The sequence below is a fragment of the Pseudochaenichthys georgianus genome, chromosome 15, assembly GCF_902827115.2.
Source record: "Pseudochaenichthys georgianus chromosome 15, fPseGeo1.2, whole genome shotgun sequence".
NCBI classification, from domain to species: Eukaryota; Metazoa; Chordata; class Actinopteri; order Perciformes; family Channichthyidae; genus Pseudochaenichthys; species Pseudochaenichthys georgianus.
The window spans coordinates 34095553-34111471 of NC_047517.1; the positions used below are offsets into that span (position 1 = coordinate 34095553).

General features: G+C 41.2%; 1 protein-coding gene across 1 annotated transcript in view; it reads left to right on the plus strand.

Moving 5' to 3' along the window:
- The first annotated feature begins 1354 nt into the window (after positions 1-1354).
- The window catches only part of slc8a1b (solute carrier family 8 member 1b), a 152882-nt gene continuing 138317 nt past the window's right edge, over positions 1355-15919 (plus strand). Inside the window, exons 1-4 of the mRNA XM_034100353.2 lie at positions 1355-1896; positions 11627-12553; positions 13404-13568; positions 15024-15814. Coding sequence (XP_033956244.1) covers positions 11678-12553; positions 13404-13568; positions 15024-15814 — 1832 coding nt within the window. The 5' untranslated portion in view covers positions 1355-1896; positions 11627-11677. The remainder of the gene's footprint in view (positions 1897-11626; positions 12554-13403; positions 13569-15023; positions 15815-15919) is intronic.

The following is a 15919-nucleotide window of genomic DNA, read 5'->3' on the forward strand; positions in this document are numbered from 1 at the left end:
TGGACTATATAAAAATCGCTGGCCCGCGATAGTGTCTATTGGATACATTTTGGCTCTTGGACAAATGTAGTTGGTGATCCCTGATCTAGATCTCCTGTTGTATTTCCCTTTTTTGTCTAGCTAACTACTTTTTCTGACTTACTACTGGTCTCAAGCCTTCCTGTTTCTAACTATTCGATCGTCAAGCAACATATTCTTTACTAGGTATTTTTTAGTCTCTGCATTTGTTATTGGATCCACAACCTAATATTTGTAACGACAGAGTTATCAGATGAGGATTTTTTCTGTGGCTTTCGCACATGCAAAACAATCAATCTATGCTGAGTTTTATAAGGACTCTTAATGTGTCTCCTTTAATCTGTTTTCTTGTCTCTTTCTCTCGATCTCTCTTCCCCTTAATGTGTAGGTCTCTCCCCATGCATCACTTCAGAAAGTCTTTATACAATCATTTGAAATGAGAGGTAATGCTGCTATATAAAGTAATGGATGAGGTGAAGGCAAAAACTGCTGCGCTATCAAGTCAATTATTTGTTTATATTGGTTCAGCCTTGTGTGTTTTATAGCACTTATACCATGGCTGCTTACCAACAGGAAAAGAAAATGCTGTGTAGTAGTAGAAGTATTTTGTTGTAGTGACTTCGGTTTAGGTTTCATTCAGATCGTCAAACTGATTGTTCCACATTTTACAGTGTTGAAGAACTGGTTCCTCTTATTGAGGTTTATTTTAGGAATTCCAGTTTTTCCAAAAGGTCAATAAGTCAATGGCTCTTCAGTTATTAGTTTATTTTATACATGCTGCTCTCTCTTCGTATAAAAGGTTTTTAAAAATATGTTTGTAGTTTCAACAAAAAAGGAAGTGGATCTCAGCATTGTCAGGTTCGGGTCATCAAACCACAAGATGTACCGCTAAGTTCTAACACTGTAAATCAGGCATTTTTTTGTCGTTGAGAATCTTTATTTCAGATATTAATGTACACGGCAGCCATTGATAATGCAAGATGAAATATTGCACTAAATACCAACTTTTCTCTATAAAATCATTCAACTTGAGAGACATAGACATGCAGAGTGGGCGGGCTATGACACATTTCTGGAATAACTATCATTGTGTGTGTGTGTGTGTGTGTGTGTGTGTGTGTGTGTGTGTGTGTGTGTGTGTGTGTGTGTGTGTGTGTGTGTGTGTGTGTGTGTGTGTGTGTGTGTGTGTGTGTGTGTGTTTGTGTGTGTGTGTGTGTGTGTGTGTGTGTGTGTGTGTGTGTGTGTTTGTGTGTGTGTGACTAGAAACATGTGCATATAGACACACACCGCACTGAGAGAAGGAGGCGCGCTGATCCTCAGTCGGTGTGTGAGGGAACAGTACACACACTTTCTCGCTCTTTCGCTCTAGTATACTCTCGCTCTCCTCCTCCTCTCTTTCTCTCTTTCTTTCTCTCTCTATCTCTCTCTCTCTCTCTCTCCTTTTCTCTTGCGCTTGCACGGAGTGAGAGGGGCATCGGGAAGGGAAGAATGAGGAAGAAGTCGGCTGTGCTGCGCGCCTCGTCCCAACAAATGCGGGTTTGCTGATGAAGCTCCGCTCCGGTTATCCGATCATACAGGTCTTACACGTCCCGCTGCATGGAAACGAAGAGTAGGCAACAACTGAAAACAACAGCAACAAATAAAAAGCTGTCAGTGCATGGGAACCCGGACACCTCTCCCTCTCTTTTGCGCGTCTCGCTGTGTGGATACGCTGCCTTGGCTGGCGTATAAGAGCTCCCTGCGTCTCCATTACCATTCCCCACTACTGGCTTACCTCTACTTCTCCTCCTCCTCCTGGTTCTGCTGCTAGTAGAGCGTTAGTCCTGCTTTTACTACTGACTGCCTTCTCCGGATTGCGGACACTCTCTGGATAAACAGGTAGGATATTCTGCAGTTTTTTTTGGGTACGGTTTCAGAACAAGGGACAATCATGGTAGTGATACTGAACGCCGGTGGGCTTTGGCTCACGCCGCATTGTCTGGTGGAAGCAAGTTAATTTATGGAGGGAGGGATGTGGAGTGGACGGTGTTGCCTCATGGAGCACAGATGGAAGACTTGAAAGCACCATGCGTCGGAAGGGTTTGGATGCGATGTGGAAACGATGTTTCCTCACCCCATCCTCCTGCAACGCGCTGTCCACACTGCGCCTCTCCACCTCTTTGATTCAGAGATGTAGGCTATAGACAGAGGAGCACTGGTTTTAAAATCACTGGTTGCAGTTCTTTTTTTTTCTTTAAAATGTGAAACTAGAGGCTGTTTCTTTTGGTTTAAGGGGCTTTTATATTCTTATTTTGCCCTTTACCCCCACCCTCTTTCCCTGCCCTCCTCCCCTCGCTTATTTTTAGTGGAATAATAATTACGGATGCAGAGCACGTTCAGATAACCAGGTTCGCACCCTTTTTATAGGCTTTCAATGTGGAAGTTGGCTGACAAACATGCGCAGTCTAGTATCCTTTTAAAGCATGAATGGCCCATTTGCAAAAGTGCACAGAAAGCCACAATTGCGCAATTCTGCACGTCCCCATCCTTTGCGACAAACCATATTGGCACTTAAGGACTGCCTTTGCACATCAGGGCAGAGCAGGTTGGGGGGGGGGGGGGGGATTCCGAGCCCTGCCACTTTTTCATTCATGTTTCTGAATTTAAAATGGATCAGTTGGGTTTTTAAACGTGACATTCTAGAACAAATACTTATGTTAGCCTTTGTCTGCTGTGTTATAGAAGATACATCAACATGAAGAGATTCAGTTAGCTGTAGGCCTGACATTTATTAGAGCAGGCAGCAGACAGCGGCTTTTCATTCTCCTGATGTGACACTACAGACGCTTCGTCTTGTGAGGAGCGCTTGGCACATCAGGCAGGTACAATCAAGGCTTTCCAGGCAATTTTTTTCCCAGCTGACTCCAGTCGAGGGGTTTATGAGCATGACACAGAGGAGCTGAATCTCATCCATTGTGGATGGTATGAAATATTTATTTATGACAATGAAAAACTGAAACGCAGCCTCAGCTTTTTACTGCCTTATTTACCTCCCAGCAGTGGTGCAGTTGGTGATGGGATTTAAGATCTTGTGGCGATGCAGTGGTGAGGCTTCATCACAATGAAAACGGGTTCAGGTTAACACAAGTGATGTATTTTGCAATAAAAGCTGACCTTTCTCAATGTCTGACGCTAGACTCTTGCCGTATCTCATGAGGAGGCCTATTCTTAACCTGATTGAGGAGAGATTATGGCACCATGTTGGAAATAAGTCATCGGCTAAATGGCTGAGACGAGGCTGAGTTGGAAGAAGGGATAGAACAGATTGTTTCTCTTGGTTTTTTTGTAGTATTGCTGAAAATGTATATCTCCATCATGATGTTCATTGATGACTTTAGCCTAGAGGGGTATTGGGTGCCTACCGGTCAGAGGGTGGTGGTTAGATTCCCATCCCCCGCAGTCAACATGTTGAAGTATCCTTGACCAAAATTTTTCCCATAGGAAAGTCGAGGTAAGCTTTCTCTGACTTGGTTGTTGTTGGTTGTGGTTCATGTTAACAAAGGATTGGTCACCTTCAAATTCGACACCGCACTTCCTTTCTGCCTGCCATGACAGCTGCCCTGACATAGTTGCATACCAAAGCAAGGCTATGCTAATAAAGTATAATAGACGGAGAGCAAGACGATGCTGTTTTGGGTTGTAACAGGCAATCATCTCAATACATAACGAAGTGTGTAGAGAACACACTAAAAATAAATGTCACACAGATCTCAGGGGCTTGCACTCAACGACTTCCTTGAGTCCACAGCAAATAACCCTCCAAGTGTAAATTTGATCAGGTCAAGTTATTTGTACAAAAGATCTAGATACAGTATGTGCGTATCTACATTTGTACATGCATACGTATATACACACATTTCATCATAGTTAGAATAAACAGACTTAATGTGATCCATATCAGTTACTAATTGTTATAGGACAAATATGAAATATTTTTTGTGTTAGACTTACTCTTAAAAAGTTTAAACTGTTTTTTCCCGCAGATTTGTATGTTCCCACGCCTACGCACCAAAAAGCTGTCCTTGTCTTTTTCCGAAAGGGGAACCTGTTCATTCTTGTTTACTGTAAACGGGGTTCTTTCATGACATAGACCAGTCAGGTAAAGTGGAGTATTAGGGGGAAAAGCAAAAAAGCTGCTGAGTCTACTGCAGATCAGCCAGTCCCAATTGTACCTGCTTTTTCATATTCTTAATAAATACAGAACAGTTATCATAATATATACAAATAAATATTGAATAACTAATGAGCCTTAAGTATTTTGGAGAATGAAACCTGCACTGTACTGTATGCATAGCCAAGGCAAATCCTTCTGAAGTGCATGGTGACACTCTGTGACATATTTCGATCGCCCATGTGTAGTCACCAGCATCACAAACATCAAAGATTTGATCTATTAGAGATCTATTTGGAGGTTGATGGGTTATCTTCAAGCTAACCATCCAGTGTAAGTCATTTGTGCTTGTGTGTTAATAAATGCAACCCAACTGTCAGTTGTAAGTCCTATGCTAATTATGTGTACGGTTAAATACCAACTCCTTCTGATTGATACGTACGTCATGTCTGTAAAAACATAAAGCGAATAAATCATTGTTATGTTAATCTAAGTAAAAGCATTTTAAACCAATCATCCAGTCACTGGGAAGACTGGCAGCCTTTATTGGCCTGTACTCTGCATTTAATGCTGAATCTTATGATGCACACTTTGTAAGATTTGTTGGCAGAAATGCAAAATCTTCATAGCACAAAACCAAGAGGATGCTTTTCTAACATCTAAAGGATCAACACAGTAGCCTGTAAATGTTTAGTTTATATTTCTATTTCTAATAAACCGAGCCAGTGGTGGCTTAAGATCCTTGACAAAAATAACAGTATTTACTGAACATACTGTATGGGCTGATTCTAGAAAACAGCAGCAGCAAAAGTAATGCTATATAGGGCAAAAAAGAGGCTACACATATCCTCTAAAGTTAAACCTTACATTTACATTTCTGCATTTTAACGAGCATTATGAATAATTAGACAACATCTCTTTCTGTTGCGTCCTTGCAGTCAGTGGATGTACAGAGTGGGCACAACCCCCCTCAAGGACAGTAATATAATATATATATATATATATATATATCCAAACAATATGCATGAATCCAAACAAGGTTACATGCGACACACAGAGTAGCTAGATATGACGAAAAGCATGAACAGAGGATTCAAGACACATTTACATAACATATAAAGATGTTTGTCTCGGATTACCCTTCTCTTTCGAACTATAAGAAAAACACGTTTATTCTTTGATAGATAGAAAAAAATACTGATACTCGCTGTAGATTCAATATTATCATCTTAGGTGATATAAGTCACATGCAAGAACTCCTTTAGATTAACTGGCATCCTGTTAGAGACAACATTAGCACTCATTTGTGTTTCTGTTCATACGACAAATGTGAGTCAGGCGTGTATAGTACGTTTATAAGAACTAATGACTGCACATAGAGTGAACCAAAACAGCAAAGGTAAAACTCAAAACTCAAAGAAACTAAAAGGCTGCGTGGATCGTTATCTGTGACTTTGTCGTATTACTCATAACAATATAAACCTATTACAGTACAGTATTATAATTAGAGCAGGTTTTAGTGTATGTCGTCAAGGTTTTGTATATATGTAATAATTAGATCAAGATGAAACATGAAACCTTGAGGCTTTGACTGTTTTCCCGTGGCATGTAACATGTTGTTAAAATCGAGGAAAAAAAGCAATTTAAACTGACAATACCAGCCACCCCTTGAAGGAGAGTTTAATGTGCGGATGGATATTGGATGATTGTGTGCCTTTGGCTAGTTCTTCTCCAATAAATGAATGCAGCACTTGAAATAAGGGAAGCCATTTATTTGACTTAAAAGTTTTTGAATGATTGTTGGTGTTAAATTGCTTGTTTCCCATATCTCATTATCACTTTCCCCCCGTGAACATGTCGCTCATCACAATCCAGACAGACAGATATGGAGGTATTGTCAGTGGAAAGAAAGAATGACACACAGTAGGATATAGCTCTGTGTATTCAGAGCCAGTCTGATCATTTCTGCCACTCTTAGTGTAATAACGTGTCAAAGTGTCTTTGCTCCAGGACTGACTGAGAGGCAGATGCAGGCTAAAAGAGCTCAACATCACTGCAATGATGGTAACCACACACCATAAATATTCACTTGCTAGCAGGGCCTTTGTGCGTTAGTGTGTGTGTATTGTGTCCTACTTACACAGCAACATTACAAAGGAATACCTCTATTTATATATAAAGAAAAGTTATACGACTATATTAGGTTACCTTACCTTTCCTTCTGACTCTTTCTCTCATTCTCTTTTCCTCAATGACTCTGTTTCATTCACTTCATCTTTCTCCTTCGGTCTGTCTTTCGCTTTCCATCCCTCCCTCCTCCCTCCATTTACTTTTCCATACTTCATTATATTTCCTCACTGACAAAGACGATCATGCCCTACCACATAGCGAGTAAAACATCAGGCTGCACCTCGAAGCAGCGCTCTGTGTTTTCCTGCATCAAATATGGCTTATTTGTGTTGGCATGTACGTATGCTCAGCATCTAGTCTGCTTTGAATAATTCAACCACTGTATCATAAAAACTCGTATTCCCTGCATGATTTAGCGTCTTATGGACATTTTTGGTTTATGGAAAAAAGTGGGATCATGTCCTTTGTCTTTGCTTTTTCCTCTTTTCTCTGTTGCTAGTTTTTCTTTGTAGCTGCCTTCTTGACACCTTGTGGTGCTGCCTTCAGAGTCCCAAAGGAATGACAGTTTTAGGGCAGAAAGGGAACAGCTTGCCTCAGTGCAGCACATTAGCTTGCTTATCTAAACGTTATGTATTGTTCTTTTGATTTTGCCTCTATGGAGTGTGTGTGTGTGTGTGTGTGTGTGTGTGTGTGTGTGTGTGTGTGTGTGTGTGTGCGTGCGTGCGTGCGTGCGTGCGTGCGTGCGTGCGTGCGTGCGTGCGTGCGTGCGTGCGTGCGTGCGTGCAATTAGTTTCTGTGGCAGGGTTATCTCATGTATTCGTCCTGAAATGGAGCCACGTTCTAAGGTCATTACACTAGGGGAAATCATAGTGGGATATTCTGAAACATGATAGTTAAATTACCAAATCCAAAATAGCAGCCACTGTTAAGCAGCTAAGCCTCTCTCGTGTTAACAGCAGCTGTGTAAACATACACCCTTCAGCTGGGTGCTGATACCAGCCAGGGCATCCATTTTTCCTTTATCTAATGTAATGATTCTTGTGCAGTCAGTCATTCCCACAGGATGTGTTTTGTGGCCATACAGCAAAAACGGGACTATAAGCAGAACGGGTAATGATCTGCAGGGACATCTCCTGATAAAGTGATAAGTAATCAACAGTGTGTAAGCAAAGTTTACTGAGGACCGGCCGTGAGGTTGAATTTTAAGCAAGTCGTTGAGAATAAACAGAGCCAGGAACAGAAAGCAGAGAACTGACTCTGGGTTATAATATATTCATTTTGTTAAGTAAAATACAACACAGTGCTTAGTATAGTATATAACATGTATTATTATTAACCGTCCATTGCATTGGTGAAACAATTAGGAAGTGCGAATGGCAGCAGCTACAGAAAGAAAGAAAAATCTTGTACTGTAGGTGTTTTTATTTTATTCATTTTTTTTCAAACATCTCTTTATTCGTTTTTATGCACAGAAATGACACTCAATAAACAAGACAGACTTTACATACTATCAGCAAAACAAACAAAACAGAAAAAGAAAGAAAGAAGAAAAGAAAATGGAAACAGCCCAAATAATATTCAAGTGTCTTCATTCTCCCAGAGACCATTAAGCTCCAGGAAGTCGTAAAAGGTTTTCCAGATTTCCCAAATCCTATCCAGTTTGTTTTTAAGGAAACAATGTATCCTTTCAAGAGCAAGGTAGAAAGTCATCTCTTTCAGTAATTGAGAAAGTCTTGTATGTGTTTTGTTATCTTATTTGACCTCCCAGAGTCACTGAAAAAATACTCAGAAACCTTTTGTAAGGCACTGCCAACCACTTTTGTGTGAGGACTGAAGCAGCTGCCATAACATTGTTGTATACAATTAACCATTCGCCCATTTATTTCAGTTTCCCTATTCAGTGGGATCATGCCGATCAAAACAAAGCATAGCAAATGAACCCACTTCGATCGTTGTTTGATTGGATAGTTTAAGAGGAGACAATATGAGCAATACAAGACTGTGGGTATCACAATGCTTCCATGTAATGCAATATAAAAACCTGAGCTTCTAAGCATCAGGGAGATTGTATACCTCCATAGTGCTCAGACATTAATTTATTACACACTAAATAGTAATATACAATTTATACTGATTACACAAACGGATACAAAGTGTTGTTTAGTGAGATTTTATGGCACTGCTAAACTGATTTATTTGTTTTCACCTTCAGCCAGGCTACCCGTTTCCGGTGATTAGGCTAAGCTAAGCTAATTAGCTTGTAATTGAACTTTGGGATTTTAGCCTCTGCAGACCATTTACATGCACAGAAACCTACAGTATATAACACACTAAGGAAAGGGGAAATCCCAAAAAGATTAAAGGGCCTCTGTAAGGGTGAGGTTTAAATTGTTTTCCTACCTGTGGTGAATCTATTAGACTCCAACTGGTTTGTATGAGCCTTGACTGTTTTTGATGGCTGCCTCCTTTGAATGTGGTTTTCTCTTTGACATAAAGCCGTTCAAGTGTTGACGTCATGAGGTGGGGTCACAGCAAGGTTGGGATATAGTCATCGTTACATTTTATTATCATGGTATACTTTACACACCCTGATAATGATACAATTCTAACTATTTCTTACATTTTCATTCATACATTTCTGCTCAACTTGCCTAACTTACCTAGTGCATTCACTTGTGCACAGAAGCAATTGAAAATGCACTCTACTGTTTAGAAAACGGCTAGAATATAGAAGCTCTTTAGACGTCAGCCTGTTGTATAAAGGACATCCTTAAGTGAAAACTACCAAATCCCTAAGCACACTGAATTATTGATCACTTGGAAATGCCATAGTAAGCCTTGTGTGGTCCCACAAGAAGGCCATTAAAGGCAAAGAACTTCTGAAACACATTAGGAGGGAAATGTTTATTTTGGTAGTGATGAACAGTAGTTTAATTAAGTAGACATGTAATTTTGATTGCAATTGATTTTCTTAACAAAAGGTTCTCACATCCCAGCTGAGCCCCAGCTAGAGACACATCAACATTCAAACCAACACTGATGCAACCCAATACTGTACATTCACCATTATGGTCTGATCACAGTAACTTATTTATCTAGCAAGAAACCATTAGGCACAGCACACATATTCTCTATTTATTATATATAGAATGAACATCCACTCATTGACTATGTTCCCTGTGGAAATGGATTATGTGTTGTTCATTTAGCTTCTAATAGTGCCAGGGCCCTACGGCTCCTACGCCTCGCTTCATGTAATGTAAGAGAAAATGTGATTCTTATTGTTAGGGCCTTTACAGCCTCATATATAATGAGTATTGTGGTAAGAGGAAACGCAGGAAACTACTAATGTAACTATTGATGTCGGGGGGAATTGTGCTGCTTCTGCATGTAAGAGTGTGAACAATTAATGATCAGGAAATGGATGTTGGCATGCAGGGATGTGGAAGAAGCTTGTTTGAGGAGATTTCTAAGCTGATCCTTGTTTCTTATTGATCCCTGATTAAAAGGATTACTACTCTTGTGTGTGCAGCAGTGCTGAAACTACAAGGTGTACAGAGTGGTAAAGGTTTGTAACTGGGTAAATCAGATGAGATGGTGAGTAAAGAGAGGACCATCAACACGTGTGTGCTCACAGATGTGCCAAAGGTACAAAACTCAAATATGTCAATCAACCTATGCTGTATTCTCTACCAATGGACATAACCAACATACAGCATACATGTAATATGCCAAAAAATCATACTTAGAGTATATCTAGCCTTGTGCCGATACACAATCAGATCGCAAATCAAGGATTGAAAGAGATCATTGATGATTATTTTCCAACTCTCAACTATTTGTACCTGGTAGAGTGGCATGTCACCTGACGGATACATGAATACTGAACCACAGCACAAAACACAAATAAGGACAAGCAGTCTTCCATTGTGTCACTGCTTGTAGGCGTCTCAGCTCCATAGAGAATTCATGGGCACACAATCTGTCTGGGAACTTCGTTATTCAGTATATTTGGCAGCACTGAAAGGAATCTTTTTATTTGTCTTCTTATCCCCTAAAACCTCAGGAGAGGATGTGTGTGTGTGTTTTAGAAAGTTGTGCTTTACCATGGGATCACCCACATCCCTTTCCCTTCATCTGCTTCCTTTCTCCTAACAAACACTACCTGTGCACATTGGCTGCCTGTGCATTTGGGAATACGTTGTTGACTTCCTATTTGGAAGGTATTGCATGGTCAGACTCCCAGTTACTGTATGTTGATCCCATTCAGTATGAATCATAACAGTCCATATCACCGGTCATCTCTGAATCTGACAAGACATTCATAAACTACTAATTTAAATACTTTTTGTAAGAAAAATCTCACTGCACTCGAAATGCTGGAGTGGGTTATTTGTGTACATAGCTCAGCAAACAAAGACAAGTGATACCCAATCAAATGTTTTTTTAGTTTACATTGTTGGAGAGAAAGAGACCAATATCCTATACCCACAGTATTTAACCACCATTAAACCACTAACCACTATTTAAGAACTAGATAACCCCTTGGATTGAAAATACTTCAAATGCATTTTTTGTGAGGGATTGGTTGATTAATTGATTCGTTATCTTGCAAGCCAGTTTAAAAACAATGAGTTTGGATTACATTACCTGTTAGAAATGGCTGCCTGGCTTCAAAGCTGTATGGTAATTGGAATGCCAGTGTTGTTGACAGAAGCCAACCCGTCTGTTATCAGGGAGGGCCACTCCTCGGGTTGCATGAGGAACAGCAGGGTATTATTGTTGGAGGAATGTGGCAATTATATTTCAGAAGCTGCTCCTTGAAAATATAGAGTGCCGAACTCAGGAGCTGAAGTTTATCTTTGGCGTGGTTGGATGAACTTGCTGACCCTTAACAGCTTGGCAAACATTGAACGTGAAACATATTTTTATGAGGTTTTTAATGCCTAAAAGTGAGCAGCCACCTTGTTTTGAAGTCTGCAAAAGTTACGTGAGAGTGAGTGTTATTTACACACAGAAGATGATTTTATCGTGCACTGCTTGAGCATTTACTCGGAGTTAGAACATATTTAAGCCGAGTTCGTGACTCCTCAGTTTAAACCAAGATGTTTCATCGTCTGATACAACACACTTTCTTGTCGTCTGTTCCATCTACATATTTGAGATAAAAAAGGGATAAGAGTTGGTAACTGCTTAAATATGTATTGCAAATTCTAAATTAGAAAGAAGAAAATCCAACCTAAACACTACATCCATAATGTCACATTATAACATGTATTAAGTCTATGATGGTCTAATCTGAATCTTTCTCCTCTGTTCCCTCTAAAGGTTTGATATCCTCATAAATCGTCACCTAACGGTGCTGGTTCGGACGTCATCATGGGTCGCTGGGATCACTCATCCCTCCTGTCCCCTGCCCTGAGGGTAGCAGTCTTCACGGTGATCATCCTCCTAAAGCTCGATCCCTCTTTGGCCGGCACTCTGCCTGAGCAGAGTTTCGATGCCTCAGTTTTAGCGGTGTCCACCAACAAAACGGAATGCAGCATGGCTGAGCCATGCGCAAAAGGGGTGGTCCTTCCTATTTGGGAGCCTCAGAACCCGTCATTTGGTGACAAAGTGGCCCGGGCAACAGTTTATTTTGTGGCTTTAGTCTACATGTTCCTTGGCGTGTCGATCATTGCAGACCGTTTCATGGCATCGATAGAGGTCATCACGTCTCAAGAAAAGGAGATCACTATAAAGAAGCCCAATGGAGAAACCACCACCACCACCGTTCGGATCTGGAACGAGACCGTCTCCAATCTCACCCTCATGGCTCTGGGCTCGTCGGCTCCAGAGATCCTGCTGTCCGTCATAGAGGTCATAGGTCACGGGTTCGAAGCTGGCACACTGGGCCCCGCCACCATTGTGGGTTCTGCGGCATTCAACATGTTCGTCATCATCGGGCTCTGTGTGTACGTTGTTCCCGACGGCGAGACGAGGAAGGTCAAGCACCTCCGCGTGTTCTTCGTCACGGCCACCTGGAGTATCTTCGCCTACATCTGGCTCTACCTGATCCTGTCTGTGATCTCTCCTGGCGTGGTGCAGGTGTGGGAGGGGCTGCTCACCTTCTTCTTCTTCCCCATATGTGTGCTGTTCGCCTGGGTGGCCGACCGCCGCCTGCTGTTCTACAAGTACGTGTACAAGCGCTACCGCACTGGAAAGCAGCGTGGCATGATCATCGAGACCGAGGGAGACCGCCCACTTCCTTCTAAGGTATGCTCGGATTAATTAACACTAATAAACAAAGGAGCACATAAGGCACTCTATGTAGGCGGATGTGAGTTCATTAGTAACGTGTATCTAAAACAATTATCTCTATTACTGAATGGATTCCTGCCAAGGTAAACTCCTGCCATGAAGCATATCAAGCTACTGCAAAGACACACAGATATTTTTTAATTATTGTAACTTTTTAATTTCCTGTTATGGTTACTATCTGATGCTCTTTGTGATGTCTGACGCGGTGCATTGCACTGATCTAATTACCTTTTTAGTATCACGCTATGTTTAATCATCACTCAGTTAATTAAAGTCTCTCAGTGTCAATGTTTGTGTTACCTTTTCTTTCATTTGATTAATAATAATCAGTGCTACATTAGTTCACGAAGAGCACTTTTATTTCAACTTCTGGCAAAAGAAAATCATTGCCCCACCGTGTCCCTCGTGTCAAAGAGGTAAAAAATAACGTTTTAAATTGCCATCGTGCTCAAAAGCTTAATGAAATGTTGTCAATAAAGCTGTATTGAAAGGATAACAGGCTTTAATTGATAAAGAGAGCAAGCCCCTTATCCTCTGAGAAAAAACAATGGCTGATATACAGTATAAGCTAGTATCTGCCTGCGGTTACACATATATCTCTCTAAAGAAACATGTCATAAAACTGTAACTTAAGATATTAATTACCCCAGCAAACTACAGAAACTTTACATTTCCACATTTATTTGCATGCTCATTAGGGCATTGTATGAAAGCACTAGAAACTGTTGTGCCTTTAGATTCGACATGCTGCTCACACGCCTTAAATCAATAGCACTGAATACATTGTTTCCTTTTCCTTTTTAAGGTGGACATTGAGATGGATGGGAAGATGCTGAACTCTCATGGTGTTGACTTCCTGGATGGACCATTGGGTATGGATATAGATGAGAAAGATCTGGATGAAGACGAGACCCGCAGAGACATGGCCAAGATCCTGAAAGAGCTCAAACAGAAACACCCTGACAAGGAGGTGAGTAACAAAGTCAAAAGAAGGCAGCAGGAAAGAAACAACATTCTGTCACTGTTGCTCTTGTCAGGGTTGTTTTTCTCCATATAGGAAATGATTTGAGAAAATAAGCAGCAACAGATGACGCACTTTCTATTTGCTTCCATTATCAGAGATTATAGTGATGAATGCAGCGCAGGTCTCATCACAGCCTCCCACATTAATTTGATAATATTACATCTACAAGGAGAAAATTGCAAAGGAAACCGAGCCGGCACTGAATCAATATGTAAATTATAATGATAAACAAAGATACTGTTTTCACATTGGCAATTCATACAGTATTAAATAGCTTCTCTGGCTGACTACCTGCCACTATGATAAACATATGGACATATTGCAGCATCCATTACCTACAGTACTGCATGAATAAGGAATGTTCGAGACCCACAGAAGAACATATGTAGTTGTTTTGTGTTGGCTCTGAAATTGGTCCTCGTTTCCCCACTACATTCTCCTTTTGTTTGTGGTCTAGATATTAATACTGGTGCTGGCTGACCTAATAGCGAAGGGATGGATATAAACTATTGCTGATGACTCATTTAGCAGAATGTGGAAAGTTTCCCCTCTCTAGGAAGACACACTCTCCTTATGTTACTATAAATAAAGTAAGCAAAATGCCCACTTGTTAACAAAGTGTTGAATGTAAATTGTTGACAATAGCCAGCAGGAATAGCCAGACGTTATCCATTGTTTGCCCTCTCTTTGAAACCAATTAGATAATTGAAATGTTGATCTAATGCTAATGTATTATAACATAGACTGTGATTAAGAACGGAGGTAAAACTCTTGACCGTAACTATGGGAAGGATATTTTACATCACCAAGTTTGGTCACCGGTAAAGACTCTTATTAGGTGAGTTGTTTCCCCAATTAGAAAAAAAGTAATGGATCTGATCTCCTTGATGTATGTTCTGATAGAAAAGGAATACTAGAAAGGATAAAAAGAAGGAATAGTGGGATCAACCCTGAAATCAAGTGTGTTTCTCAGGGATATGTAAGCAAGATGGATGGTTGATGACATGAGACCTGAATCTTTTAATGAAGAAGGACATCTCTACTAATGAAATTAACAAGCTGTTCATGTTTCATTCGACACGTCAAGTTCTGCTGTAATCTGATGCATATTAATCTTGCATATAACTAAATCAAAGATGCTGTTGATGTTAATTCTCTGTTGATTTATCGTTAGATCACTGTCCTTTCTATTCTAGGATTTACCCACATGGCACACCATGTTATTTATCCAGACTAGAAAGATGAACCCTGAAATTCAGCCAGACAGTGTTCAATGATGTTCTCTCATTTAAGTAGACCAGTTGACAAAGAAGACATTCTCTCCCACCATAAAAGGTCTAGGGGCTAGCGTTTCTGAGGAGAAAATCCTTTCACACTGTTTTCTTGTTTTTTTCTCACCAGGTGGAACAACTCATTGAGCTTGCCAACTACCAAGTCCTGAGCCAGCAGCAGAAGAGCCGCGCTTTCTACCGATGCCAGGCCACCCGGCTGATGACAGGCGCCGGAAACATCCTGAAGAAACACGCCGCTGATCAGGCCCGAAAAGCCGTCAGTATGCACGAGGTTCGCTCTGATATCGGTGATAACGACCCCATCTCCAAGCTCTTCTTTGACCCCAGTTCTTACCAGTGCCTTGAGAACTGTGGCACAGTGGCGGTGACCGTGGTGCGCCGCGGTGGCGATTTAGGCAAAACGATTTCAGTGGACTACCGTACAGAAGACGGCACGGCCAACGCTGGCTCGGACTACGAGTTCACCGAAGGCATGGTGGTCTTCAAGGCTGGTGAGACGATGAAGGAGATCCGTGTGGGGATCATCGACGACGACATCTTTGAAGAGGATGAGAACTTCCTGATCCACCTAACCAATGTCAGGATGTTGACATCAGAGGGCGAGGAGCCAGAGGAAGGCGAGTCGGCAAATCACGTGGAAACAATGGCGTGTCTCGGCCTTCCCGCAACGGCGACCGTTACCATCTTTGACGACGACCACGCAGGTATCTTTACGTTTGAGGAGCCGGTATTCCACGTGAGCGAGAGCGTTGGCACCATGGAGGTCAAGGTGCTGAGAACGTCAGGAGCCCGCGGCGTGGTAACGCTGCCGTACAAGACGGTGGAGGGAACAGCACGAGGTGGCGGAGAGGACTTCGAAGACATTCACGGTGTCCTGGAGTTCCAGAACGACGAGATCTTGTGAGTACATTTGTCAACCTCTAATTTGAATCATAACTGTTCATTTTTATTCGTGCAGATATTTATCAGCTTCAATGTCTTCATTATCTGCATGTTTGATTTGTT